Source organism: Pangasianodon hypophthalmus, chromosome 7 (assembly GCF_027358585.1).
Source record: "Pangasianodon hypophthalmus isolate fPanHyp1 chromosome 7, fPanHyp1.pri, whole genome shotgun sequence".
Lineage (NCBI taxonomy): Eukaryota > Metazoa > Chordata > Actinopteri > Siluriformes > Pangasiidae > Pangasianodon > Pangasianodon hypophthalmus.
In genome coordinates, this window is record NC_069716.1 from 17,148,487 (window position 1) to 17,176,402 (window position 27,916).

Sequence of the window (27,916 nt, forward strand, 5' to 3'; positions counted from 1 at the left end):
CTTGTTTTCTTGTCTTTTCTAGGCTGATGGTTTAAATCATTTAATCGATATCATTTTTAAAAGGTGTATTGCAAGCAGGGACACATCAGCATTGCACAAGCCTAATGCAGCTAATTAATGCTATGACTACAACTTCAATCTAACCATCTAACCACATTCTGGCTGTTTTTTTTTTTTTTTTTTTTTTAATAAAATTTGCAGTTTTTTAAATAAATAAATAAATAACAACCAAATGTCTCCATGAGTTCAAAACTGATATTAGGTCTCCACCAAGATAGACGAACATGCCCACAGACTCTTACAGACTCTTACTCTTATGTCAGAGTCAAATAATATAATCCACACAGGCTGGGAATAATATAGGCACTTGATTATGTGATTTCAGTTTCACTCAGAGAAAAAGCTTAAATCTTGCATTTGTCCCTAAGCTTCTGCTGTTTGTAGATCCCAACTCAACTCCATAGTGTTGTCCTGTCACAGAGATGAACTCATAACTCTCGAAACACGTCTTAAAACTCCCCTTTTCTCTTAAGTGTCTAATTTCATGTTTTCGTTTCATCAGAAGCTAAAGGAGAGCAGTTATTTAACAGGCAGCTGATTGGCTCAGACCTCTTACAGCTGTAACCCAAAATCATACATGCGGTTGCTGATTGGACGTTTCCCTTTAACACGCCCACGTATTGGTCCCGCCCCTTCTGCGCTCTGATTGGCTGCTCTTTCCCTGCTTGTGTCAGTCTATGCTTTTCACCCAGTAACACTGCGGCTGATGTCCGGACTTGTAACCACATTTCAGCGCAGCTTGGCTTTTGTTCGCGAGTTACTTTAAGCCCAGGAAAGACGGAGGAACCGTATTCATGCCCTTACACCGAGGAAAATGATCATCTGTGCGCAAAAAATGGAGTATCGCTTTGGAACTCAGTGCCAGCGTGTCCGGAGTCAGGTAGGCGTTATACAGTACACAATATCATTTCCAGTAGGGTTTTTTTCCTGTCCTGCAGCTCAGCAAGCTAAAGATGTCGTTGCAAGTCCGTTTGAAAGTTAACATTATAATTAAACCATACAGTCTCATTAACTGATTCATTCAATCCTTCTTTTATTATTTATGACTGTTTCTTTAAAAGCCTGGTGTGTTGAATTGTAGCTACTTTTTGACGCAGCCCACAGTGAATAACTGTACATTTATCCACATAACTAACACTATTTCTACTCAGCTTGGTTAACTTGTGGTTTTTGTTTTTTATTTTGTTTTACAAAATCTGAATATCTAGCTTGCTATGACAAAATGTAGGTAACTTGGTCTGTCTGGCTATTGTTAGCTAGCTGATGCGAGCTAACTTAGCTGGTAGCAGTTAAACCTAAAACTTCCCTTGACCATAGAGACTTGAGGGGGCGTTTGTGTTAACTTGGCTAACGTTAGCTAACTAATTCAAACTAGCCCATCTCTTATTCGTGTAAACTCGGCTTTGTGTTATTAGCCTTTCGGTTAGCGCATCACTGAAATGGTTCTGAGTAGGGTTGTAATATCCATCTCGCTGAATATGAACACAGCTCTTTCTGTCGAGTGTCGGGCTTTGGGCTGTTTTATGGGTAGCGAGCTGAAAGATGGCTAATCTTTTTGTTCCCTGTGTGCTGCACAAAAGGGGCACTGCTTGCTATTAATGCTTTATGCATACCTCACATGTACTGAAGTGCTTTACATTTTACCTGCATATGCAAAACTGAAAATGCGAAGTGTCCCTTTTTTCTTTTTTCTTCTTCTTCTTTTTTTTTTTTTACATTTCGACAATCCTGTTGTAGCATGCACAGATTATTCATAAAGCAGTGAAAAGCAGAGCTGGATTCTGTTTCATATGTATTTAAGATTGTTACAGAAATGGAGAAAATAACCTCTAGGTGTAGACACTTTTATGAAGAGATGAGGAATGTGGTTTCTGTAGTTTGAATGAACATTGGCCTTATGGCCAATTCAGATAGAGCTAAAAAAAAAGAAAAGGCAAGCAGTCTATCCAGACATTAAAAAACCCTGACCAAATGTTGCTGTGCCATTTCTCCGTGCTGTATTCCGTATATTTAGCTTCATAATGCTGTGTGTTGTGCGGCCTTTCTTTCCTTTTTTTTGTTAGCATTTGTGTGCTGTGATGCTGATGCACTGCCAATCAAAGTTGTTTTTCTCCTGTGCTGTCTGCTGTTCCGCCTTTGGCCATTAGAGGGCGCACAGAAACCCGTTTCAGTATTGTAAGGAACAATGGATGTACTGGTCTGTTTTTTTTCCCCTGCTATCATCAGTAATTTTCCTTTACATGACCTGCTTTTAAAGTTTGTCGGGTAATAATGCACCTTATACACACCTGGTATTTCTGATCCTTACAATAAACCTAAACAAGGAGAGTGGCATTAAAACTCAGTGCAGAAGAGCAAGAAATTGCATCATTATGAGAGACAAGGTCATCTTTTTTTTTTCTTTTTGTAAGGTCATGTAAACCTTTGTATAAATTCTGTTATAGCATAGACTGTACAGAAGATAAGACAGATAGCATGTACACTTGTGGCTTTGTAGAGGTGTTCCTATTGGATGACTCAACATGTATTTCAGCCTTGGTGCTGGTACATTTATTTATTGTTTCAAGCAATCGCTAGAGTGCAATAGTAAAGCATGATTACGAAACCATCTAGTAATTATATACTCATTGATACTGTATTAAAAATAAATAACGTAGTAAACACATCGCTGAATTATTAGGGTAGTCTTGCACATTGTTACTTCATTTAAATTGCTGTATCATGTCGTATTTTGCATTAGTGTTTGACTGCATGTGTGTGTGGGTGTGTAAGTGCGTCTACACTGAAAGTATCCCAACCGTCTCTGTCTCTGTGTTTGGGGTGTGTGTGGTGTGTGTGTGTGTGTGTGCGCGTGGTGTGTGTTGCTGTCTTGGGTTTCGTCTAACCCCCAGAACGTTGCAGCTGGTTGTTTTGTTCCCCTCCCTGGCTTCAGGTTGCCAAACCAAAAGAGTATTTCCACTGTAGCAAGAAGGATTTTTGTTTTTGTAAGAGCACCAGGGACACTTGTGCATGACAAGGACGGACCCCTCCCAGCACTCCGAGAAGGCAGATTGAATCTCATCCAGCTCTTATTTTGTCCCGGCCCTGGAGTCCCACACATTCACTACCTTGTTTAGATGATTTGGGTTGAGCTTAATTATTGTGTTGTTATCTAAATATGTCTCTGCTCTCTTCTTTTGTTCGATAGCCTCATTTCCCCCAAACTTTTCAGCACACTTTAGTTGTAGGCCTCTCTGAAGTATTAATAACACGTAATAATTTGCATCTAAGCACCATTTTATCCCTCACATTCACAGTGTGTGTAAGTCTATGACCTGGTTATAGACTGAATGTAGTTTATGCAGTTATAGACTAAAAGCCACCTGAACAGGGATAGGGTCTTGTTTTCTTCCATTGAGTATTTGTCACTTTGTCACACTGGCAAGATACCATTCAAATTGGACACATTAAACCTATTCAAATCTGCCCACTGTTTGGTTTGTCCATGATAACTCTGATGTAAACAGACTCGAATACTAGCTGTACAAGTTTAGGCAGTCTTTGTTTGTCTGTGCAAGTAAGCCAAAGCCTGTGCTCTGGAAACTAACAAAAGTTATGGACATCATTATTTGATGGAAGTGAGACATTAGAAGGGAAAAGCAAAAATGTGTTATTAGGTGAATTCTGGGTTCTCTTAATGCAAATCTGAAAGTACCAACTTCACTTTTACCTTAGGCTGAACTTTAAAGGGACTTGCCAGGAGGATGTGTGACTGGCTTCCTGTTTCATGTTGAGTATGGGTAAGGGCATGTCTGTGCATGTTATAGATGACCAGACAGGGTCATCTTTTTTTGAGACCAAATACCAACGTTTGACACTAAACGTATGGTATGGTACTCTGTATGTAGGTTTTTTTTGTCTTTGTTCAGTTTAGACAGCTGTGGGTTAGTAATTCAGAAATTTCTCCTTCTCCTTCTGATGTATGCATGTGCAGTCACACACACACTGGATTAGTTTTTTTTACATGGAGAGCTGGGGTACTGTAGTTATTACAGGTGTATCCCTGGGATTTTAGTCCCTCTCAAATCCGTTATGTCAGTAACATTTTCTCCACAAAGATTACGCCGTCTTTTACCTAGTATAAAAAGGACTTTTAGAAATAACCAAGGTAACATATATCCTGTTGATAAACAGGGTGGTTCCATTGTATCCGATAGAAAATTTGGTATCATGCAAGTTCTTCAGTACATTTTCTTGTATTGCATTTTCTCCAGGAAGTGCTGATTTCTGTCATTTCAGTCTGAAACCAAATCAAAACCAAGTAGTGGTCAAGTTTGAAATGCTGAATAAGAAAATATAGATGACATTTAAAAGGACTTGAGATAAGTAACGCTCCTGTGGGATTATTGTAAGTACTGAGTTCTTAGCACAGGTAAAGCCTACATTATAGACATGTAATAGGCACAAGCCCTAAAACAAGAGCTTACAATAAAGGTCAGTAAAGGTCAAAGCAGTTCCATTTCATTAAACAGATGGGGTGTATGTAGCACACATGGAGTGATGACCATTTACATATACAGAGATCATTTATTCCATGTGAAGTAATCAAGGAGTTAACACACGTCCTGAAATCTTGTCCCATCTCAGTAGTACTTTAGACTTTAAACTGTTAGGTATTTACAAGTCATTCTGGATTTGTGTCCTGATCTTGATGGTCTGGTTTAGTATTTCTTTTATTTATAGTATTTTCAGTAATGCGTTTTACACCGTACTGTGGATCTGTGGGCTTCACTATTAGGACCTGTGATCGGAGAGCTATTTAGCAGGAAAGTGCCCCCTGGAGAGTCCCCAAGAGAGAAGAGTTTGAGCTGTTATGGGAGTCTGAGGTTTGCATCTCATAGCCCCATTAATGGCTAGCTCAGTTACTAGTTTTCAGCCTCTCACTTAATAGGAATCTTTGGACGCTTGGGACTGCCATATGTTTTAATTTCAGTTGTGAAGGGGTTTTCCCAAGTGTGTGTATTATTAAGTGCCATGTATTATGTTGCAAGATTTGATACCGTGGCACTCGTTCATGCTTGGCGCATACAGGGAGAAAATTTCACACACTGCCACATATTTGCATCAGATATTTATCAATACCTGTTTAATAATTATAAAAAACATCAACGCTAGTTGAAATACTTGGTAATGAAGTATATCACTTCTCATCCAAGGTTTGCATTAGGCCTTTTTCTTTTTGGCAGTTGTTACCTGATATGAAGTGATGAGATATCTGTCTTACAAAACCACACTCACTCACACAGCTCTCACAAGCATAACCCTCTGTCTTTTGTTAAGGAAATTACGTTTATGCATTTATCCAGGACTGTTTGAACCATCGACTAGTCTTTTATCTTCTATCAGATGGGCTTATTAAAAAAAAAAAAAAAACGCTGCTGTATTAACAGTCGACCAGTATGGGAGTTTGAGGGATTTTAGGAAAATCACATTAAGGAGCAGTAGGCCCTGATGATGAAATGCAGATACGTGTAATTAAATACCTCTTAAGATATTAGAATAAGACTAAATGACAATAGTTCAGATTTATTAATTATAGACATGGTTAAAATATCTTTCAGCAGGCTTCAACATTTAACTGAACAGCCTGCACCCTACTTTATTTAGGTAGGCTTTCTATGATCCTGTGTATTATGTTACCAATTCGGAACCGATTAATAATAATTTCTTATGTGTTATTTTAACTGGAATTAATTTAATTTCCTTGAAAGTCAACAGGCTTGTGTGTTGTTTGCAGTTGGCTGCTGCATCATTGCTGAATGGATTCACTGCTGTTTGTTAAATGTGTTATAGGACCCCAAAAGTTTGTCTTAGGCTTTATAAGCTATTTTACTTTTCTTTGAAAAAGCATTGACTGACTTCTACAGTCATGTTTAGTCAAAACAACGATTAACAGATTCTGTCTTGCTCACATGCCATGTATCTTTTCTGCATTTTTCTGGCCACACGCTTCAGGTTGCAGTCTGACCGTCTCTCTGCGCGTCTGTGCTCCAGTTTCCAGCCGGAAAACAAACTGAACACTGAGACACTGTCAATCCAGTGACTACGTATTGCTCCCAAAAGCTTGCAGAGTTCATGCTATTAAGTCTTTCAGTGGTTATTAGAGAATTTTGCTTAAAAACTCAGCTGTGAGTATACAAGCTGTCTTCATGTGTTTGCTAACATTTCTGTGAACATAGGCGGATCTCTGTAGCCTCTCTAACAAATGCCAGAAGCCTGGCTTGTGAGATTAGACCGTAATAAACACCTTCCTTGTTGTTTTGGTAGGAAACCCTTTATTATAAGTAAGTAAACAGAAATTCCAAAAATTCAGGAAAGCAATGTTTCATAATAGCGAGCTTTCCCAGAGTGCAAAAACATTTAACGTCCTCACATGTTACTTTAGTTTAAATTAGGCACAGACAGAAAGTAAGTTTATTCAACTTCCTTACTTTTTTCTTTAGCAAATTCTAGACTGACATTTATTCAGCTGTAGTGACTGACTGATGACTAGCTGACATGGTCACACAGGTGCACACTAATCAGCACGTTTATCTCTGTATTTCAAAGCCTGTTCTTTACAGATACTCTCATAATCAGTAAAGTCTGTTTTCATTGGTCGATGCTGATTCCCAGAAAACTGAACATCGACCAGATACACTGAGCAGCCAGTTGTTTGACTGCTAGCTAACGGAAGCAATTATCTGGTTAAATATTTAAAATATCGAGTCATTTTTTCCTTTGCACCATTCAGATGTCTGGTGTGTTAGATTTGCGTGTACAGTGTGACCCTGTTGCTGGAAAACCTGCAACTCGGTGTGTTGACACAAAAAAAAAAAAAAGCCTGTCGTGACCCACATTGGTTGATTAACACACAGTTTGATTAGGGAGATGTACAGAGGTGGGAATTACTGCAAACATGCACATGTAGACTAAGATCCTGGTCCTGTCCTGTGTAGAGTGATAGAGTCCTGCTCCTCTACCCGTGAGGACTGCAGCTGATGCCTGAGCGAGTGTGAGAGCGTCAGTGCTTTGTTGCTTGTTGTCTCTTGTGCAGAGATGCCATTTTGCTCTTATCTGTCCAACTGCTATCCCAGCTGTCTCACTCAGATATTTATAACTGCCTGATTCTGGTGACTTGGCCTCTGCTGTATTGAGAGGGGAAACATCAGCACTCACTTGGCCGTCCATACGCTAGTCTATGTGCTGGTGCGGCTTAGTGCCCGGGAGTTTGGAGTTTGCACTGCTTAATGAGATTTACACCTGGCCTCTGTAAATTCCTTCACAAGCATCTGACTGTGTGTGCAGAGTTATGTCCCTGTGTTCTTTCAGTGTGCAACATTTTCCGCCTGTCACGAAAGCACTTGGTGTTTTTGTATTGCATTTCGCATTATTTCACTGATGTGATAGCTTGACATACTTTACACAAAACTGATGTGGTCACCTCACTTAAAACCAAATTCCTTCTCACATATAGTGTTGCTGCTTGTTGTCTTTTCTGTATTTGACCCCGCAGCATTCACCTTTTCTCATGCTAAAAGCTAATGATATAATAATGTATGTGTGTGTGCACATGCGTGCTCTTCAGTCCTGTTCTAAAGACTGTATCTGTGATGTGAAAGTCACTCAGCTGCCAAGCAAGTAATAGATTGTTGATGTTATTTCCAAGTATTAAGCCATTTAGCTCAGCTCACTAGAACAGCAAAAAAGTGTTCAATCGTGGAGTCCTTATTTCATTAGTGTGTTCTGCTTGCTTTGAACTGATAAAGGTAGAAATTGACAATAGTAAAAGAGGCTGGTATAGCAAGCTAGTTGGTGCTGTTTTTCTCTTAAGTTGCTGGGCTTAGATTAATTTAGCCACTTACTTTTATTTTAAAATTAGGTTGTCTGTTGTTGAAGTTTAAATTGTAACAGGGGATGATCTGTAGTGTCGAATCATGCTTTCAATAAATAATTTTCCATTAGGAGACAGTTGTGCCTTGCTGTTTGCTATTTGCCCCCTTGCTTAAGGGTTCAGATTTAGCATTAGCTGTATGGCTGTACCCTTTAACTCAACAAACTGATTAATCTATTGTATCTGAGCACTTATTAAGGTTTGGATGATATTTTAGCACAAATTGTGCATGGAAAAAGATGAACTACTCTAATTGGATATATGCAAACTGGACCAACAGGCGAGGTATAGCTAGTATACTAGCATACCAATGCCGTTGCTGTGCTGTGAATAATACACCATCAGTGAGTAGAGGCACATGGTAGGTAACTGACTACAGTTTTAGGGTAATCAGGTCTGAAAATTTGACACTGTACCTGACGTGACTGATCCACACCAGACCAGCTTTTAACAGTCACAGCCATCAGTTTTAAAATCTAAAATGTGAAGGTGTTGCTTGATAGGCCAGCTATTTAAAAATTAAAAAAAAAAAAAGAAGTTCAACACCCTCTTATGGCTTTTTTTTTCTCTCCGCCAAAGAGAGAAAAAGTTGTGTTAACACACCACACTTCATTTCTCAGTGGTTTTATTATGTAATCGGGGTGTTAATAGTGTACTTATCCTTGTTGAAATTCCCAGTGTGAACACAGAGTTTGTACTTAAAGTACTAATTTGACATGGTTCTTCTCTTCTTTCAGCAACAATGGTAGAACTGTAGAACAAATACAGATAATGATTGATCCGTGTGTGTACCTGACCTGCTGAAGGCTAAGTTTGCGTTAGCTAAGAGTTGACTCAGCCTTTTGGTTTAACAGAAACGTGTGTATTAGGGAACAGTTCTATCAACAGCTATGACTCAGTTCTGTATAAGCCATGCTGCAAGACCATACAAGAATAAATACGTGATGGTGTACATGTGTGAGTTTAGTCAGAAGCTGTGCTGCTTCTCCCCCCCTCCCTGTGTGTAACTGACCTCCTTCCCATCATGACTGCCTGTCAGCCTGGCCTGCTGAGCAGCGGTTTACTCGAAGGAATAACTGCTGCCAGCACTGCTGTGCTTTTGGCACAGAGACATTTGGCTGTGGGAGGCCTTGCTCTCCTGTTTCCCATTCCAGGAAAGAGAGGCATGACCCATTTTAGTTTCAATAATAATAACTTGTATAACAACTGTTGCAGTAGTTTTCATAGACGAAACTGGTTTGTCTTGGAAATTTTATAGTGGCATTTACTATATACAAAATTTCCTTTCTGTGTTGTTTTCCTTATAGCCATATTCCTTTACTAATCTTAATCTATCATCAGCTTTGGTACTATCTGTTTAGTCCTTTTCATTCGGGGTGTGTGCGTGTGTGTGTTCGTTCGTTCATGCGTTCATGTATACACAGATAAGAGACTGAAAGAGGCTCCAGGGCAAATTTCTCTCATCCCGTAAGTCAAGCACAAAGCTTACCATCTAATAGGCCCATCAAAGAGGCATCATATAACCAGGAATGTTTGTCAAATTCTGAATTTGCTGTTCTAATTACATGTTCTGACTAAACTTCCAGTTTAAAGACTTAATGATTTTATCCAAGCAAATTCTGTCTGTTACTCTTTTCAGCTGGACTCCAGTCTGGCTTTTGTCTCAAAGATTAAAAACTCCAGACAAGCAGGCCTCTCTCACTGCGGAATATTTTTCTCTGTCTGCCTGCATGCCTCCAGGACGCGCTGCAGAGTCCTTCTTTGTTCTTTTTCTCCCCCCTTCCTCTTTTTTTTGGCTGAGGAATTATTTAGAGTGCTGCTGGTAGGGTTGTTGGTATATTCTTTCCCTCTTTTTCAGGAGTCTGAGGAGTTCAGCTGATTCAAGCTTTTTAGCCATGGTAGTGTTGCAGCCTGTTGTCATTTCAGTGTTATATTTAAAGTTCTACAGTGCAGCCCCAATTCGGGAAAATACACTTGTAGTGAATATGACCTGATGGTCAATCTGGGGTTGATTTATTTTCTTCTGTAATCTATAGTTAAATGCCAAGACAGGATGTGGATTAATCACATCACAAACAAGGTTGATTTTCTCTTTTTATCAGTACTTTTACAAAAGTTTCAAAAGCCTTTTTACCTGGTCATGTCAGACGTGCTATATTGTGCTCTCCTGTACGCAGGTGATGAAGATGAGCTCTGATAAGGACGGTTCCTCTCCGTTGTGCATGAAGGCTCTGGCCGGCAGGGGGCGCCTGGATACAGTATCACAGCAAATGGCCTCCCATCCGCAGTATTTAGAGAGCTTCCTGCGCACGCAGCACTACATCCTTAACATGGACGGCCCTCTGCCCCATCACTACCGCCACTACATAGCCATCATGGTAAGAGTGCCTTTAGATGACTGCACATGTTTATATTTAAGAGAGGAAATACGTCAGTACGTCACTCTAAAAGACAGGGCTAGTAAAAATGATTCGCATGTGAAGAGAGGAGATTAGTAGAAGAAAAACATAAAACGGAACTAGAAAGAGAAGCTGGTGTATAAGCACGATAACTGTAGACAAAACCGCTCACAATGTGCAGAATGTGTAGTAGTAATAGCAGTACGAAGGTGACTGGACTTTTGCTGTGTTCAGTTAAACCCCGAGTCCAGTCACTTTCAACCATTATCAACCATTTAAAATGACCTGTACAAGTGGAAAACCATTTTTTGTGCATTTTTCAGGCTGCAGCACGGCATCACTGCAGCTACCTTGTGTCTTTGCACTCGGCTCTGTTCCTGCGGGTTGGTGGAGACCCGGTGTGGCTGCAAGGGCTGGAGTCTGCACCAGCTCGCCTCCAGCAGCTCGACCACATAAACAAAGTGCTGGCTCACCAGCCCTGGCTCACTGCTCGCTCCCACATTCAGGTACAGTGGACAGAAGCTATGTTCCAATACGAAAGCAAGGACACCTTGCATTGTGTGTACTAAAAGTGTCTGAGGGCACGTCATGATGTGTGTTAATAGTGCTAGAATGTAAATTTCAGTATATTAGAGCAAATCACTGATAATTAGTTATGATGCGTAACAGTATTCTATTGTGCACAAAGAGAGAAAGCAGAGATCGGTTCCCGAAAGATCTGCTGTGTCGTAGTTGTGCTGATCTGGGACTTGTGATGTCTGTGCAGGCTTTGCTGAAGTCAGGTGAGCAGTGCTGGTCTCTGGCTGAGCTGGTCCAGGCTGTAGTTCTGCTGGCTCACTGCCATGCACTCTGCAGCTTCGTGTTTGGCTCTGAACAGGACACACAACCCGGCCCGAGAGCGCCACATGGAACACCTCCAGGCTACTGCCTCTGTGATGCTGCCAATGGCAACGCCACCTTCCCACCTCGCAGGAGGGTAAGTGCTTAAAGTGCTCATCTCACCCACACACAGCTTTCCATCATTAACATGGCCTGAGTCTCAGGCAGCGAAGCGTAGCTCTGTTGCATCACATTTGGTGAAAAATGCAGCAGATTCTAAACATCTTTAAACATTTCTATATTTGAGAATTTTTAGGTCAGAGTGATGTGTTCAAAATACTCACCTTTATAATCAATAAAGGGAATTTTTAGTCCATGATCTGTATAGCATAGATACCAACATCTGTGGTTTATGAACTTTTGTGTGTATTTCAGTAAATATTTATATACCTTGCGATTTTTGACACCTTGCTATGGTGATGCAGGAGCCAGCTGAAAACTGCAAAGCTGAAAGCTCGCTTTCTCAGATAAAGCAGCAGTCAGACCTAACACGAGCAATATTAAGCAGGCAGAAAACCAATTCACTGAAGGGGAAATGGAGCAGGATGTGAAATATACGCATTTCCTTTTGGTAGCACTTAGTTTCGATTCGCACTGACTTTATCTAGGTGACTTTGACTTGTGAATTCATGAATCTTGTGAGCCAGTAAAAACCAAAAAGGCAGAACTTTGTTCAATAAAAAACGGAGGTGTTTCTCTTGCTTTGTATCAGAAAAAATGTCTGTCTCGTCCATCTACCTACACTGGGGGTTTTGTGGTAGAATTCTGTTGTATTGTCTGCCTACAAGGATTTTTCTTGTTAACAGTGTTGCCATCTGTACTATAGCTTATTTGCCCTAACACCAGCTCACACTCATCTGCCCTCAGGACAATCCAAAATCATGTGAAAGTTTTGTGTGTGTATTTCAGTAAGTATTTGTATAGTATACTGAAAATAACATAAATTGGCTATTTTTCATAAATAAATAAATTTAGTCAATGCTTGGTTCTTGGGCAGGTCTGGAAAGTCGAGAAAAGTATGGAATTTTATGGCTCATTTCCACAATTGGAAGAATGCAGAAATTTAGAAAATGTACAGACATTCTGTAGGAAAACAGACCTTCCATTGTTTTTTGTTTTCTGCATATAGCATTTTCCCTTTTTATGATGCAGTTCATGGGCTCTAATGGCCTAAATAGCTAGATAAAATGAATACTGAAAGTGTGAATCTGGAAATCTTAAATGTCTGGAAAGGAAAAGAACTCAATCACTAGCCATGCGCTGAATATCCATAAGTAATGAGCCAAAGATTGTCAGTATCTCTTATGAAACCTTGTTATTTGTGTAAGCTAAAGACTTGTATTTTTTGTGTGTGTGGTTTTATGATAGATGTGGATGTTAATGTGCGTAATGGTGGCTTTTCTCTCTTGTACAGTCTCTAGACTCGAGCTGTGACCTGGCGTGCCTACGAGAAGGAATCCACAAGTCACAGGAGGAGAAAGAGAGAAAAGGACACCCAGGCCTTCAGTCTTACACACTCCTGCATATAGGTAAGCTGTGTGTCCTGGTTCACCATCAAACATGCCAGAGGAACGCTCTCATATCCCTGTCCGTCTCTGACTCTACTCTACTTGTCCCCTTCCACTTTTCTGCTTCAGACATGGACGAGGAGGAAGAAGAAGAGATGATGTGTTCGACGGATCCCTCTCGCTTTGTCAAGGACCCTGATTTCGGCTACCAGGAATTTGCCCGGCAGGAGGAAGACCATTTCCAAGTATTGCGGGTGCAGGTGAGGATCGTGCCACCATATTAGATTGTAACATGGCAGCCGCTCAGTCACACTCTGTGCCCTTGATGGCAATTCTACACTTCATCTTCCCTGGAGCTTAAAGAGAGACTTTGTACTCTGTTCTCAAAGGTCAACTCGATTGTTTGTCACTTCGGATTTATTTGACTGATCCAAAATACAGCTAGGGTGTTCCAGTGTTGTTTTACTTAGAGGAAAAAGGAGCCTATGGTGTTCACAGAATCCAGCCTCGGCAGAGTTTATTCTTTTTGTGAATACTGGTGTGTGTTTGTGTGTGTAGGACTACTCGTGGGAGGTCCACGGTTTCTCCTTGGTAAACCGCCTCTACTCAGACATCGGGCACCTGCTAGATGAGCGGTTTCGCAGTGTGGCCTCACTACCATCCCCTCGCAATCCGGACCTCAAGAGAGCCATCTGGAACTACATCCATTGCAGCTATGGAATTAGGTACAAAGAGTGTGCATTTTTGTTTATTCCTACTCACTGATGCCCACAGCCTCTGTAAAGTAGAACTAAAATCACTTGATTTCATCTTGATTTCACATCTTGTTGTGCGATTTAATGTATTTCCTAGTGAAACAGCAGCATTTCCAATTGATGATATCTGGGGGTGGGAGAATAAGGCCTAAAACATACCACTGCTGTAATGTAATATAATATAGTGCTGGTAAAATAGTAGCAATTTAATGTAAAAACAAATAATAATAATAATTTTGGCTTTTAAAGTAATTTTGTAATTACTTTTTGTATCAGTAATTGATACTGATAAATTATGTCCAATATAATCACATCAAGGAGAAAAAAAGGAGGTTGTGTTTAATGCTGATCTTTCACACTGATCTCACTGCCATTGTCATTTATATGTGGTAAGGAATCATAGCGTGGGATTTGTGTGTTTCAACAGATATGATGATTATGATTATGGAGAAGTGAACCAGCTGCTGGAACGCGGACTGAAGCTTTATATTAAGGCTGTGGCCTGCAATCCTGACTCCACTAAGAAACTTCTGTGCCCTCTGCCTTTGGTTTCTTTAAAAGCCTCAGAAAAGGTAGGCTTGAGGGAATCAGATTTTATTTGTTGTTACTATTTATACCACAGTGCTGTTGAATTCTCAAATCTAATTGGTCAGATGTTGATTTAATGTTCTATAGCAGCAGCTCTGACAATAGTGCGGGCTGTTAATTCAAATTACAGATTATATTAATGCATTATCATTTTTTTAGTAACTCATTCAAAAGACTTGACTGGCGGATGGCCTACATAATCGAAGGCTAATAAACAGATTTTTTTTTTAAATTTTACCAAAAAAGACATATAATCATTGGTATGTTATAGTTTTCTGCTAATTTCACAAAATATTGGAAGATGCCTGAGGTGCCAGCACTTTGGAACAGTTTTCCACCACAGGAAAATCCTCAGTACAGAGCACTTTGCGCTTTACATTTACTTTTTTATAACATGACAAGCTGCATTTTTTTTTGTCTCATTAACGTTAAAGAGAGAGAGAGGAAAAAAAAGGGGGGTGATGGTTTATAGCTTCTGTAACATAAGTGATAACAGGAAACTTGTCTTGCGAACGTTCACAACATTAAATGTAACCTTAAATGGTTGAAAAGCATGAGGTGTCAATCATTAATAAATAAAATTTGTGATCCTTGGCAAATTGCTGTGGTAGAAGAGGAATAACGTGCTTCAGGACGTGCCATTATAGGAAAATAATCAACTTCAGTTGGTCATGGATTATTTTCCTATAACATCACTCCCCATCATATTTTATTCCATATGTTACGGTTTGTGTCTGATTTTGTGGAAAAACTGCTGTCTTTTACTGTCTTAGTCTTGCTAAACCCAGAGTCTGTTGATCTATTGATATAAAATGTATCTAAAGTTGATATTAAAATATTTATTAATGTAGTGGATCTGTTTTGCTCAGGTACATGTGAACCTGCTGGTGATGGAGGCACGGCTGCAGGCTGAGCTGCTCTACGCACTCCGAGCAATCACTCAGTACATGATCGCCTAGGACAGCAAGACACGTGAGAGAGAGAGAGAGTTGCACAGTCACTTATGGTACAAAAAAAAAAAAAAAGAAGAAGACCTGACTCGGGGCAATGGGGAAAGGAAATAGGTGGTAAAAAAAGACGGAGAGGACTTGTGAAGAGCAATATTTCTTCTTCTCCATATCTTGTGTTTTTTGTTTTTTGTTCTGTTCAGAGGTTGCTAAAGTGTGACTTAAGGTACTGCTGTGAAGCGTCTTCAAGGTGACACTTGAAGGCAGAAACAATCTTTATTTCTGTTTCACCCTTTTCTGCATGTTGTTCCATTCATTACTTTCTGTGTCATCAACTATGTACTTGTGTGTGTATGTGTGTGTCTTTTCTACTCTTCAGTTTGAATGTTGTTGTTTTTTTTCTTAGATTGTTCATGTGCAATTATCTTTATTCTGTTCTTTGTATTGTTGAGGTTCTTTTTATTGTTTAGTTGTTTTGCCTGTTGCTCCTCTGTTGACTGACAGTCAAGAAAGGAGAAGAGAATGTGTCAGTTTCAATTCTAGAGTATTGAAAGGTGCAAAAAAAACAGATGACTCGACCTCTCCCGAAATCGAAGGCAGTGTTTACTGAAGCTGAGACGAACAGCTGAATGTTGATAAAGCTCAGCATGTTCTCTGACTCTTTCATTTGAATTTAAGCTCAGAACAAGACAGCAGACAATATAGGAAAAAAGTTACCTGGCTATAACTTTGTTTTAATGGCACTTTTAAGATTAGATAAAAAGTTATTTAGGCACAAACATCTACAGCATCAGACTGATTTATTAAAAAATAGGTTGTGCTTTTGACTCAATTGACTCAATTTAAAATGCCAGTTGTGCTGCTGGTTTATCCAGTGTCCATGTGAAGGCTACAGATAACACACACATTTGTGATTTAGGAGAATCTGGCAGCACTTTCAAACCAATTGGTGCATTTTTAGGAATTTTACTGCATATGTTAGCTTATGATGTAGGCTACACTCCACCCAAACTACAACATTTAGAAAAAGCTTAAGTTGAATTCACAATTTTTAATGTTGGCCAGTTCTAGTCAAATGAAGGACTTTTTTCCTGATTCATCTGCAAAACATTTCAGTGATACTTTGCCATCTGTGATACTTTATAATGCGAAGAAGGTCAAAGGTCAGGCCTGCTGTGATGCTTCCTGTAACTGATCTGCACAACTTGTTTCCTTGCACTGGACTATTTTGCACAGAACTGCATAAGTGACCTGCGTTGCCTCTGAGCAGCTGTAACAGTTATTGGAACAAATGACCCGGTGAGGCCTCCGTTCACTGGTACCACGCTGATGCCATACTTACTGCAAATGTTTTGGTTGTGGAAAAGGCCAAGCGTTACTTGCTAGATAAAGCCATGATAGTATTGAATTGGTGCAGAAGTGTTGCTCATGTAGGGTACAGAGCAAAGAAACATGGGCACCAATGTTATTTTCTTTTTTATTTATTTTTAAACATATTGCATTACTGTGTCACTATGGCTGTGTTCAGACAGGGTGTAGTATTTTTCCCCTCTCCAAGTCTAATTGGTCTTCTACATTGTGACAGGATATTGATTGGAACTGAAGGGTTTCTGCATTACATCCAACTTGAGCACCTGTCTAAACATAGCCAGTGATGATGATTGTTGTTGTTGATTTTTTTTTTTTTTTTTTTTTGGAAGAGAAGGTGGGGCAAGATGGACTTCAGTGCTGAGTCTCATCAGCCTTTTATATAGTACAGCACTGTGGGACTATTGGGGAATGACTAGTCACATATCGGAGAAGAAAAAAAAAGATTTATTTCATCTAATGCTGATCTTATGGACTGACTTGTTGGATTTAAGAACTTTGTATAGTGGAGTGTCTCCACTGACGGTTCAGCCAAGCACTGGACTGTGTGAAGCGATGGAGATTATTAAGTGCAGTGCCTTTAGCTTTAAATCAGTAAGGCAGACGTGGACTGGTGGTATTGCTGCGACGCCGGAGGCTCATTTAAAGCGTGCTGGATTCAGCCCTGTTTGGTAGCACGGGCCAAACTGTTGTCTTCATGCTGCTTCTTCCTGCTCCTTCCCCAGCAGTCAAACAGAACAGGGACAGTGGTTTACTTCTCATTATTGGCCAATCCCCGGCACTATCAAGCTGTTCCACGGTTTTATGGCGCTAACGTGCTGTCATTTGCCTGCCATCAGCATGTCTGTATTGGTTTCTCCCTCACTGCCTTCTTCTGTGACATCGAAATGCAGCAGTGGACTATTTCCCCATTTGGCTTTCCTTCTGATCCCTGGTGGAGACTGAAAGACTGAACAAGTGTGGCTTTAGCCAAGTTGTCTAATATTTACCACGTAAATGTAGAGATGTTTAAAAAAAAAAAAAGAACACACAAAAAAAAATGTCAAAACAAGGAAAATTAAGCAAAAAAATCTTTTTTCCCCTGAAATAAGAACTTATTTTTTCTATAAAGATGTGCTATACCACTTGTGTCTGTTTGTTTTTTTTCCTCTCCTAATGCACTTATTTCATCTGGATGCTTCTGGCTTAAGCTGAGTGTTGGTTATTGCTGTGCAATCTTGTGCAGAGTCAGATATTACCCTCAAACCTGTTCTGCACTACTTTGGCAATTGTGCCATCTAGTGCCAGACTTTTTGCTCTCCTGTCCCTGAAATGTAAACAGACCATGAATAAGTAGAAGCCAATTAGGATGGGAGGGTATTGAGGCAAAGCTCATCATAGGTTATTCTGCGTTACTTTCCTTAGTGCACTTAAATGGCCATTAAGTAATCTTCTGTTTTGAGAAACTTAACAATTACTCATGTATTACTAGTCTATTGACCATTATTTGGTCTTATAGCATGATGTTTTAATCAAGGATGACAGATTCTGATTGACAGCATCCTTTGTATGTCAACCTCTGCCCTGTCCTGTCCTTTTACCCCCCAAATAATTAGCTGTCTTACTGTAACATACAGGTATATTAATTATTTTAAACAGAAAAAAATAAGGTTCCACTCACCAGTCACTTTAATAGGAACACCTGCTCGTTCATGCAATTATCTAATCAGTCGTTCATGTAGCAGCAGTAGCACAATGCATAAAATCATGCAAATACAGGTTCAAGAGCTTTGATCTCCTGGGATTTTCATGCCCACCAGTCTATAGAGTTTACGCAGAATGGTGCAAAGACAAAAAACACCCAGTGAGTAGCAGTTCTGCAGGTGGAAATGCCTTGTTGATGAGAGAGCTCAAAGGCAAATGGCCAGACTGGACATAACCACTCTTTACAACTGTGGTGAGCAGAAAAGCATCTGAGAACATACAAGAAGTCGGACCATGAGGCAGATGGACTACAGCATCAGAAAACCACATGGGATTCCACTCCTGTCAGCCAAATACAGGAATCTTGGGCTGCAGTGGGTACAGACTCACTGAAACTCTACAGTTGACTGTAAAAACATCACTTAGTCTTCTGCTGTTGTAGTCCATTCACCTTCAGGTTTAATATGTGTGTTCTGAGATGCTTTTCTGCACACCGTGGTTGTAAACAGTAGTTATTTGTTTTACCATAGACTTCCTGTCAGCTCAAATCTAGCCATTCTCCGACGAGTTCTCTCCTCAGCAAGGCATTTACGCAAATGGAAATGACGCTCGCTGGATGGTTTTTGTTTTTCACACCCTTCTGTGTAAACTGTATGGACTGTTTAGCACTTTGAGGCCAAGCTAACTGGAATCCAGGAACAGAAATAACAATTTCATAATACTTTGTTTACTATAAGACAAGAAACTACAAGGATATAAGAAGCTTCATGATAATTTCCCCATTCACTATTAGTTCATGAGTTTGAATTCAGTTCAGTTTATGAATTTATGAAAAAGCATCAAATGTCTCTGAATTTGAGGTGTCCTTCAAATTCGAATCACTACTATTGTTCCAGGTTTGTAAAACATAGTTGCTTTAATAAATTAATATGGATTTACACCATCAGAAACACAAGAGGGCAGCTGAGTTAAACTGATTAAGTTTATTTCAGATATTCTTGACTGGTTTCACAGTCACCTCTGGCTAACTTAACGATAAAGTAAGAAGAGCAGGGGAAAGAAAAAATACATTAATCAATATAAAGCAATGAATGAAATACACATATAGTGACCTGGCTAAGCACTCACCAATCTTTTATACCCCCTTCCCCAAAACAACAACAAAATCTATCCACAAACTAAAACATAGTGTTTTATCAACTGGGATATTTAGCAGACCCTTTTCAGGAGAACAGGAAAAAAAATGATAAGAAATTAATATTAAACACGAGAAAGCCACGAGACAGAGGTGTGATCTGAGGTCAATGTATTTAAACTCTTATTTTATAAAGTTTCAAGCTCTGTCTATTGGGAATTCAATCTTGTTCACATTCTACCACTCAACTGAATGCTGTTAGTCCTCTCTATTTTCAATAGTAATCGAACCTTCAGACTTAGTTTTGACAAGAGGCTCAATTTCATTTTTTCGTGCAATTTTTCTGGCACATTTTTTATTTAACTTGGACCACATTTATGAGAATTTAAGCAAATAATCACAACGGGATCTTATCAGAGTAGAAAAGAGAATGTCCAAATTTCATTTCAGCACTCCAGCCTACTGCTCTAAACCTTGCCTGCTGGTTCGTCACTCAAGCTGTGCAGATGTTCATTCTCAAATCCGTTACAAGATTTCGCCATATAATCCAAACACCATCGAACGTGTGGAACTTCAGAGGAACAAAGGACAGCCCAAAACGACGAGAGCAACGATGTAAACGGTTCATTGAAATACAGATAAAGATTAACAAAGTAACACTGTTTCCTTTTTTTTTCCATTTTTTTAAAAAAAGGACTGATTTCAAGAAATGCACATGATGTGTGTCGAAAGACTCATTCAGTGTCTAATCTCTCATTTCTGCTTCTATGAAGTTACTTAGGATCTACAAAAGTAACAAATGTTTGTGGATTAATAAAGGTGAATTTATCTTTCTAAGTTCTATATTTATAAAATGTGCTGAAGATGTGCTGCATAAAGGCCCTTAAATCTAAATATGGCCGACTTTGTCATGTCTAGCACCAACTGACAGGAGGAAACAACCATCCTCTGCAAGAACAGAGCGCTTGAACAGTTAGTTCATGTTTTAATATGCTCATATTATTACCGTTAAATGATGAATAATATCCAGCTCTAAAACCAAAGTTCAAACTACATAAACAGGAAAAAAAATCAAAGGAAAAACTACATTTCTACATCAACAGCTAAAAGAAAAAAAAAAGAAAGAGTATGGAGATACATGGTTTGTTCTAGAGCAACATGCTAGTGTTTGTTGGCAGTTTATAACTTTTTTTTTTACCGAAATTCGGTGAATGCATACGTTACACAACCTCTCATTTTCAAGTGGAGCATAAGCTATACTTCTGTAATGTTAAAACATTTCCATTGATGGCTGAGTGGCTTTTATAAAATCAGCAATGATTATCTTACCGCTTCCATCAGGAAGTTTTTAATCAATATTACTTATTTACTTAACATTACTACTGTTTTATTAAACCCTGAGAGTTAGACATTGCATCATCATCCACTTTGTGTTTTACCATTTTTCGATGAAATATAAATTGCCTGGCAAAGTGATACAGCTCATTAGTTCACCCTCATTTTTTAAAAATTACTCCAAATATAGTAGCGATCACATGGCAATTTCTAATCTGCAAGGTGTTATACTGTTAACTGCACCCATGCAATCCATTTAAATCCATAAAAAGTTAACATGTATAAAAACTGCAATACTTTCCTCTCAGGCCATCCCAGTCTTCTTAGTGTTCCTTTGGTTAGGTATAAAATCTACATGCATCTTATCTTTTACAAAAATAAAAGATTACATAGAAAATGACCGTTAAAAATAGTTTCTGCACTATTAAGAGGGTACTTTCTGATTAGTATAAGATTCTGATTAGAATATTTTCCATTATATAGCCCCAATGTAAATTAAACATTAAAATTAGTCAGTATACTTAATTGTTTTCTGTTTCTTTTTAACAAATTTATACAAAAGATTGTTAGTACTACATAAGAAAAAGTCAATCACTGAGAAAAGTATGTCTTGCCCCTTTTTGTACTGCTGTACAGAATTCTATATAATAAGGGCACATTTTATATAGCATCTGTTGAATAACCAATCAGTTTCATCCTTTGAATGAAACTATTCAACATTATTTTTGATTGTTTCTCTCTCTGCTGAATTTAAGCACCTGTAAGTACTTAAAACATCACACACATCTCACACACAAACACACACACGCACGCACACACACACAAACCCTTCAAATATTGTATCCTCCAAATGGGCACACTGATAACACAATGCCATTCAACTTGACAGAGTTGGCAAAGTGGTAGAAACCATAGAAGCATGACCATTAAAATTCTATGGTAAAATCAAAATGCCCTATGTATAATCACATTTCTTCATACTGTTAACAATTTAAGAACAAATCATCAATATCAAATTCTCACTCAATGATCAGTCCCCACTCTTTAGGACAAAAGGGAAAAAAAAAAAAAAAAACACCTTCCTGAGTAGAGTCATAAATGCTAAACCAAAAGCATTAATCATCATGACAATAATCATTATCAACCACCTCAAAATATTTTGCCTCCGATGCAAAATACAAGCACAGTTCGTACCACTGAGAGTGTACTACTTGAGCGCAGCATAAGTGTCCAAATATTCATTATGTTCTGGGCTCATTGGGACAGTCCCCATTCAAACTATGATTAATGCTGAAGATGTTCATATGGTGTCAGGTTTGTGCTCCACCTGATCAAAGGATCCAACCAAGTGATCAAGAAAGCATTGCTTGATTTTGAAATTGCATGATGACTTTTAGTCCATTCGGTTTTGTTTTTTTTTTTAACTGTTGACCAGTTGAGAAAGATCCTCAAGTATCAGCAAAGTTTGATTCTCCTGGCCAAATCAGTTCTGTCTTCAAATCTAGTGAGGGTACCATCTCAGCCCTGTACTACTTTGGTATTAGTAATAGGCATTACTGTAATAAATGTGATTAGTAGTTTATTAGTTGTGCTTCATCATTAATTTCTTCTCTCCTTTTTTCCTAGTCAATATCACTGACATCAAAGAAAACAGCAACTTCCAGTCATTTTTTTCCCCCAAAGACACCTTCTGGGTCTGGTGTCTAATGAATATTGGCACTTGAGTAAGGTTTATTTTTGTGATCCAAAAAAGTTGCCAAAAATATCTTAAAAATTTGGCCAAAGTTTGTATCTTCAGCCAAAGCAGTTTATGCATTTGAGGTACAAATGGCGAACATGGAGGCAAAAAAAAAAAAAAAAAAAAAAAAAAAAAAAAAAAAATGAAGGGGTGACATTTTAATTAATGCACCATGTGAGATTCCATTATTTGGTTAGGGATGAAGGGCTGACCTGCAATAAAAAATAAACAATAAAGAATTGTTAAACATATTCTTATTCAAATTCTAATTGACATTTAGGAAGAAAGAACACCAAAAATCTAAAAGGGAAGCCATATTATACCATGGACCAATAATAATGTACAAGAAAAGAGATGTTAATAATTTAATAGCATAGCACTTGTGATTAATGCTCTTTGTGGTCATTTTGAAACCAAAATGCTTACATTTCTATGTGCCTTACCTCCTATCCTTAGCAGAGTTAGCTGGGGACCCAGTTGTGAGAAGAGCTCTGTGTGGTGGCTGGCCCAGGGTAATTTTGCCCACCTGGTACAATGGGGTCAAAGTTGAAGTCACTCATATCTCCATCCATAAGGTCACTGTTTATGATGTAATCAACATCACAGTCCAGGTTCTCTGTAAACATTTCAATATCCAAGTCTGTGGGCAGACGATCTTGAGAGGACAGAAAGCCAGCTGGTGTCCCATATTGGCTTACCCCTTGAAGACCTCCATTCCCTGCTGCAGAAGGGACAGCTCCATGTTGAAGTAGCCCTCCACCTGGCATTTGATGCTGGGTCTTCATGGCTGCCAGCTGTGGTAGTTCCTGGCCCATGCCAGACAGCATCATGCCAAAGCTCATTTGAGAGTGCTGCTGGTGCTGCTGTGGCGGTAGCTGGGATTGAGGCTGAAGGGTCATTTGCGGCACTGGGCTAGGTTCCATACTCTTGCCCAACATCATTTGACCAGCCTTAGCTTGGTTGCCAGACATGGTGTCCCCGAGGCCCAAAAGATTTGCACCTCCCTGGCTGGGCATCAGAGGGTCCACTTGAGTCATCAAGATATCGGTTGGTGGGGGTGAGTCAGAGGTCAGGAGTGCCTCAAGACTGGAGGGCACATGGGTGCTGAAACCACTGCGAGATCCTGGACCAGGCAGAGGATTAAAGAGGGAGTTTCCAAAGTTTGTTAGGCTTGTGTTGGACTCCCCGGCCTGCTGAACAGAGCTCTGTGACCCTGGCTGGGATGGTCCTTGAGATCCCTTCACTGGCTGCAGCTGACGATATGAAGCAAAATTAGACCCACGGGGCAGAAGGGTAGAAGCAGAAGGCAATGGAGTTGGTGGAGCTTGCGGTGCTGTGCTCGGGCTTGCACCACCTTGCTGTGCTGTCATTAAGGTAAGTCCATCAATTAGGTCCAGTTCCTCCATTAGGGTCTCAGTAAGTGTAGGTGGAAGACTGCTAGTGGGATACCCACCCAAAAGTCCGTCTTCAGGCAAGTCATCTTCGTCTTCTTTCACTGGGGGAATTGGAGAGTGCCTGCCACTCAAAGTGCTGGCATTTGAACTGGTGCGTGGTCTGAAGCTTGTCCACATGTCTTGGTCATCCAAGCTACCACGTGATGATGGGCTGCTACTGTTCACTCCCCACTTTCCAAACTGTCCTGGAGGGCCAGGACTGTCTGCACTCCCTGCACCGGACACACCCTCACCCTGTATGGAACCGCCAGGACCACCAACACCACCTGCTACAGCTTGCTTCTTGGTCTGCTTTGCCCGCATACGACTTTTTAGCAATTTAGTGCTATTGTCCATGGAGGCAGCACGGCGACGAGGGGCTTTCCCTGTCTTACCCCCTTCAGGATTAAGCATCCACCAGGAGCTCTTTCCAGTAGATTCATTGTGTACTCTCAAAAATTTGTTGTGGAGTGACAAATTGTGACGAATTGAGTTCTAGGTGGAAGCAAAACACACACACACACACACAACTATGAGGTGATTGGTCCTGATAAAATATGTATAAAGTCTACAGATCAGATCATTAATAACCTCATAGTAAAGCATTGTGAATGTAACTCTACCTTCCATCCAGCAGAACTGTTGCTGTCACCTTTATCCTTAAAATACGGCACTGTTTTGACCATCCAGTCATAGATCTGTGCCAGAGTGAGTCGCTTCTCCGGTGAGTTCTCAATCGCTTGGCTTATCAGATCAGCGTAAGACTGATTACCCCAGGCGTTGCGCCGGGATGAACCCTTTCGAGGTGCGGCTCCGCCCACTCCCGATATCGCTCCTCCCTCCGAGGCGGCGGATTTTTCGGGCTCGGATACGATTGGCTGAGGCTCCTGTTTATCTTCCTCGGCAGGCGGGGTTCCCGCGGCGGACTCGGCGCCGTCTGGCCCCTCCACTTTGACAGCTGAGATGTCGGGCCGAGGCAGCGGCCATGTGCAAGACCTCGGTCTGCTCTGCGGCTCGAAATCTGGGTCAATCGGGGGTGCCTTGTCCGTCTCCATTGTGCACAGCAATTACTCCAATTTCAGGAAAGAGTCTGACAGTTTACAGTCTGAAAATAGCAACCACGTACCTGCTCTTTTTTCCCTCTAAAACACTACAAGTGTAAAATAACTACTTTTAGATTTCACTTAATAATGCTGTTTGATCGTTAAAAGTTATGCCGCTGGTATACTTGTAGTTTGGCTGATTTTTTAAGGATATTTATTAAAAATTAATTTCTGAAGACTTGATTTTTTGTTTGTTTTTGAGCGGATTGAGCAGAGACGTGATAATCTGTGCGCACCAATGTATATGTGTGTATGTATATCTATAGCGCTGCTTAATCCTCAGATTATAGATTAAACGGGCCAAATAATCTCCTTAATAGTAACTATCATAAAGCTTCCGACTGAAACGGAGGGTCTCTTTGTTTACATAAAGAACAAAGGAAATTCACATGACAAACACCACTGAATACATTAAAACCTGGTGACTGCCAGGACTGAAGTTTAAATAAAGAAGAAACACGTCTAAAACATATCTTCTCTAGGGGTTGAAGGCTAAAACTAATGACAACAAGAGAAAAAAAAGTGGGAAAAGCGTGCAATGAAGAGGGAAATAATGCGTGGAAACAATGTAGTAAACAGTAAATTTATATTAGACTATCAAACGCACACCAGGTCATCCTCAACAACTGAGATCAGCTCCTTTCAAGTCATTACTATAGTGATAGACCATTTTTTTTACCATCTCTTGTAATAAACTGTGGTCGTTTTCATCACTCTATGGCCGCAATGGCATGCTGTGTGTTAATCAGTGTGTTAATGGGTAATAGTTGCACGCGCAACATCATGCCTGTCAAAATCAGCCAATCATCTGTCATTTCACGGCCCGGAATTCCACTTGAACTCAAATATCAGTTTATAGCAATAGATCAGTTTATAGCAATAGATCAGTTTATAGCAATAGATCAGTTTATAGCAATAGATCACTAAGAGGTTATTTGTACTGATTCTTCCACCCAGATTCTTCCTCGCCACCAGTTGTATACACAGCTAGCGTCGCCCTTTAAACGCGTTTTGAATAGTCAGACCTTTCCAGGAGAATACTAGTTAACTGAACTAGTTAATCTCGATTATTTATGTCTGATAGCGAAATCAGACTCAAACAGTCCGTCTTATTCTCGCTCAAGTGTGTCCGCTCCGACACGCTGTGTGTAGGCGCGTGTCACCATCTGCCATGTTCCTCCACACACACACTCTCTCACACACACACACACACACACACACACACACACGATGCTTGCGCGGCAACTACGCCGAATGCGTCCGTACACAGTTCGCTAATTCCGAGCGAAATTTACGTACTTCTTGTCACTCGAAAGTGCAAGAATTCAACCATGCATCTTCACTTCCGTCCTCAGCGACTCGTCGGTCCGGACAAAACTCGACACCAGAGTTTTAACGTGAGAAGAAACTAGGTAGCCACCTAGTTGGCTAACTCCTCCGGTTAGTTAAAAAAAATCCCCCTGTAAAAGTGGCAGAAAGCGGCTTTTCCTCTGGAACCTGGTTTTCCGCTGTAGTTAGGGTTCAATCCTTTCCGTCGTGCGGACGATTCAGACATTCAAAGAGTCATTCATCGTATGGATCTTGTTTTGTTTTGTTTTGACTCGAGGCGAAGACTCCCTTCTGACGTCTGTTTACCACTGCCAGCCAACGGCTCCTGCGCATGCGCGAGCGAGGTGTCTGGGAAATGCAGTTAGTGGTATGGTGTGTGTGCTGTAAACAGGGATGGCAGAAATCCAGAGAAAGCTGGGCTGCTCTAAATCTCTCTCTTATGTAACAGTTTCCAGAAGCGGTGTGATGCTAAAACGGTCTCGTCTTATTCATGTTCTTAACACTGTACCGAGGACATGTGATAGATGACTGTGTGGATCGATTTATTTAATTAATTACATCATTCAATAAACAAACACAAAAATAAATATTTACAGTGTATTACAACAAAATAGAGGATAAAGGGGTACAATAAAAATAATGAGAGAAAAGGCATTTTTAAATAATAGGACCAATTATAACACCATAACCAGTGCAGGTTATAAGCCAAAGGTCTAGACTATTTAATATAGTCAGTAATTTATGCTTAATTATACATTAATTTATATAAAAACCATACTAGGAGAATATACTTTAAGGAGTATCAGTTGTATAAAACCTTATTTTATTGTTATATAAATTATTAATTATGTATATAATAAGGTATTATACAACTAGTAATTGTAAAAAGCGTGTCACAATATGTTTGTGGCGTAGACAAACGCACTGAGCTGAAGTGATGCCGGTGTCTGTACGTGACCGGATTTCCGCCATTAGTGAACTCTCCTTGTGTGTGTTAGCAGCAGCTCTCTTTCTAAAACTACATTGACCAGAAGGCGGTGCGCGCGGCCCTGCCGCTACAGATGCTGGGCGGTAGAGGCGACACGTTGCATGATGCAACAGGAAAAAACAGTGTCGCGAACTTAGAGACTTTGTCGCTAAATATGGCGATTTTTAGACCCCTTTAGCGACTTTAATTGTAAAAAAAAAAGAGCCTAGCGACAAAATTTACAAAATTTAGCGACTTTCTGAGCACACTTTAGTGACAGTCTTGAACGTGTTATGGCTCGAGAGCAGGTTCGCTCGACTCACCATCAGTGAGTGATGCTTGACTGTGTTGCTCTTGCGACCAATCATTGATCACAGTTGTTCCCAATGGCCAATCACGGATCACCATTGTTTCTCAACGCCCAATCACTGATCACCACTGTTTGTCCCGCCCTCAAGCTTTTTCCTTCTACGTTTTCAACTCGGAGATCGTATTAAAAGTGAGAAACCGTTTCCTGGTTACTGCTGACCTTTCACCTTTCACTATTCCTCACTGATTCTTTTTGTCTGCGTTCTTGATAGAAAATATAGTATTCTGTAAACGAGTAAAAGTTTAGTTTGTAGTGCCATGACCAAAGATGACTTTTTTCTATAAGAAATAAATTATACTATTATTATTTTAATATTAAGATTTAATTTAATTTAATATCTAATATTATTTTCTATTCTGATAAAACTATATTCTATTCTATTGTTGTTCTATTCTATTCTATTTTAT

General features: G+C 39.9%; 2 protein-coding genes across 2 annotated transcripts; one reads left to right on the top strand and one right to left on the bottom strand.

Moving 5' to 3' along the window:
• Positions 1 to 745: 745 nt before the first annotated feature.
• sesn4 (sestrin 4) lies at positions 746 to 17,540 on the top strand. The gene is made up of 9 exons (XM_026918216.3): positions 746 to 940; positions 10,150 to 10,350; positions 10,695 to 10,877; positions 11,138 to 11,347; positions 12,665 to 12,779; positions 12,888 to 13,018; positions 13,317 to 13,483; positions 13,941 to 14,085; positions 14,971 to 17,540. The coding sequence occupies exons 1-9, from the start codon at positions 875 to 877 to the stop codon at positions 15,058 to 15,060; spliced, it is 1,308 nt and encodes a 435-aa protein (XP_026774017.3). The 5' UTR covers positions 746 to 874; the 3' UTR covers positions 15,061 to 17,540.
• Positions 17,541 to 19,067: 1,527 nt separating this feature from the next.
• Positions 19,068 to 26,882, bottom strand: foxo4 (forkhead box O4). Its single transcript, XM_026917753.3, has 3 exons — positions 24,364 to 26,882; positions 22,751 to 24,235; positions 19,068 to 22,519 (listed from the first exon to the last, which is right to left on the bottom strand). The coding sequence occupies exons 1-2, from the start codon at positions 24,793 to 24,795 to the stop codon at positions 22,769 to 22,771; spliced, it is 1,899 nt and encodes a 632-aa protein (XP_026773554.3). The 5' UTR covers positions 24,796 to 26,882; the 3' UTR covers positions 19,068 to 22,519; positions 22,751 to 22,768.
• Positions 26,883 to 27,916: the final 1,034 nt, after the last annotated feature.

Bases quoted from the DNA above. Each gene is read 5' to 3' on its own strand.
- sesn4 (XM_026918216.3), top strand. From the start codon at position 875: ATGATCATCTGTGCGCAAAAAATGGAGTATCGCTTTGGAACTCAGTGC. The intron at 12,780-12,887 runs GTAAGCTGTGTG...TTTCTGCTTCAG, and splicing joins TTACACACTCCTGCATATAG to ACATGGACGAGGAGGAAGAA. The intron at 14,086-14,970 runs GTAGGCTTGAGG...TGTTTTGCTCAG, and splicing joins CTTTAAAAGCCTCAGAAAAG to GTACATGTGAACCTGCTGGT.
- foxo4 (XM_026917753.3), bottom strand. From the start codon at position 24,795: ATGGAGACGGACAAGGCACCCCCGATTGACCCAGATTTCGAGCCGCAG. The intron at 24,236-24,363 runs GTAGAGTTACAT...GCTTCCACCTAG, and splicing joins ACAGTTCTGCTGGATGGAAG to AACTCAATTCGTCACAATTT.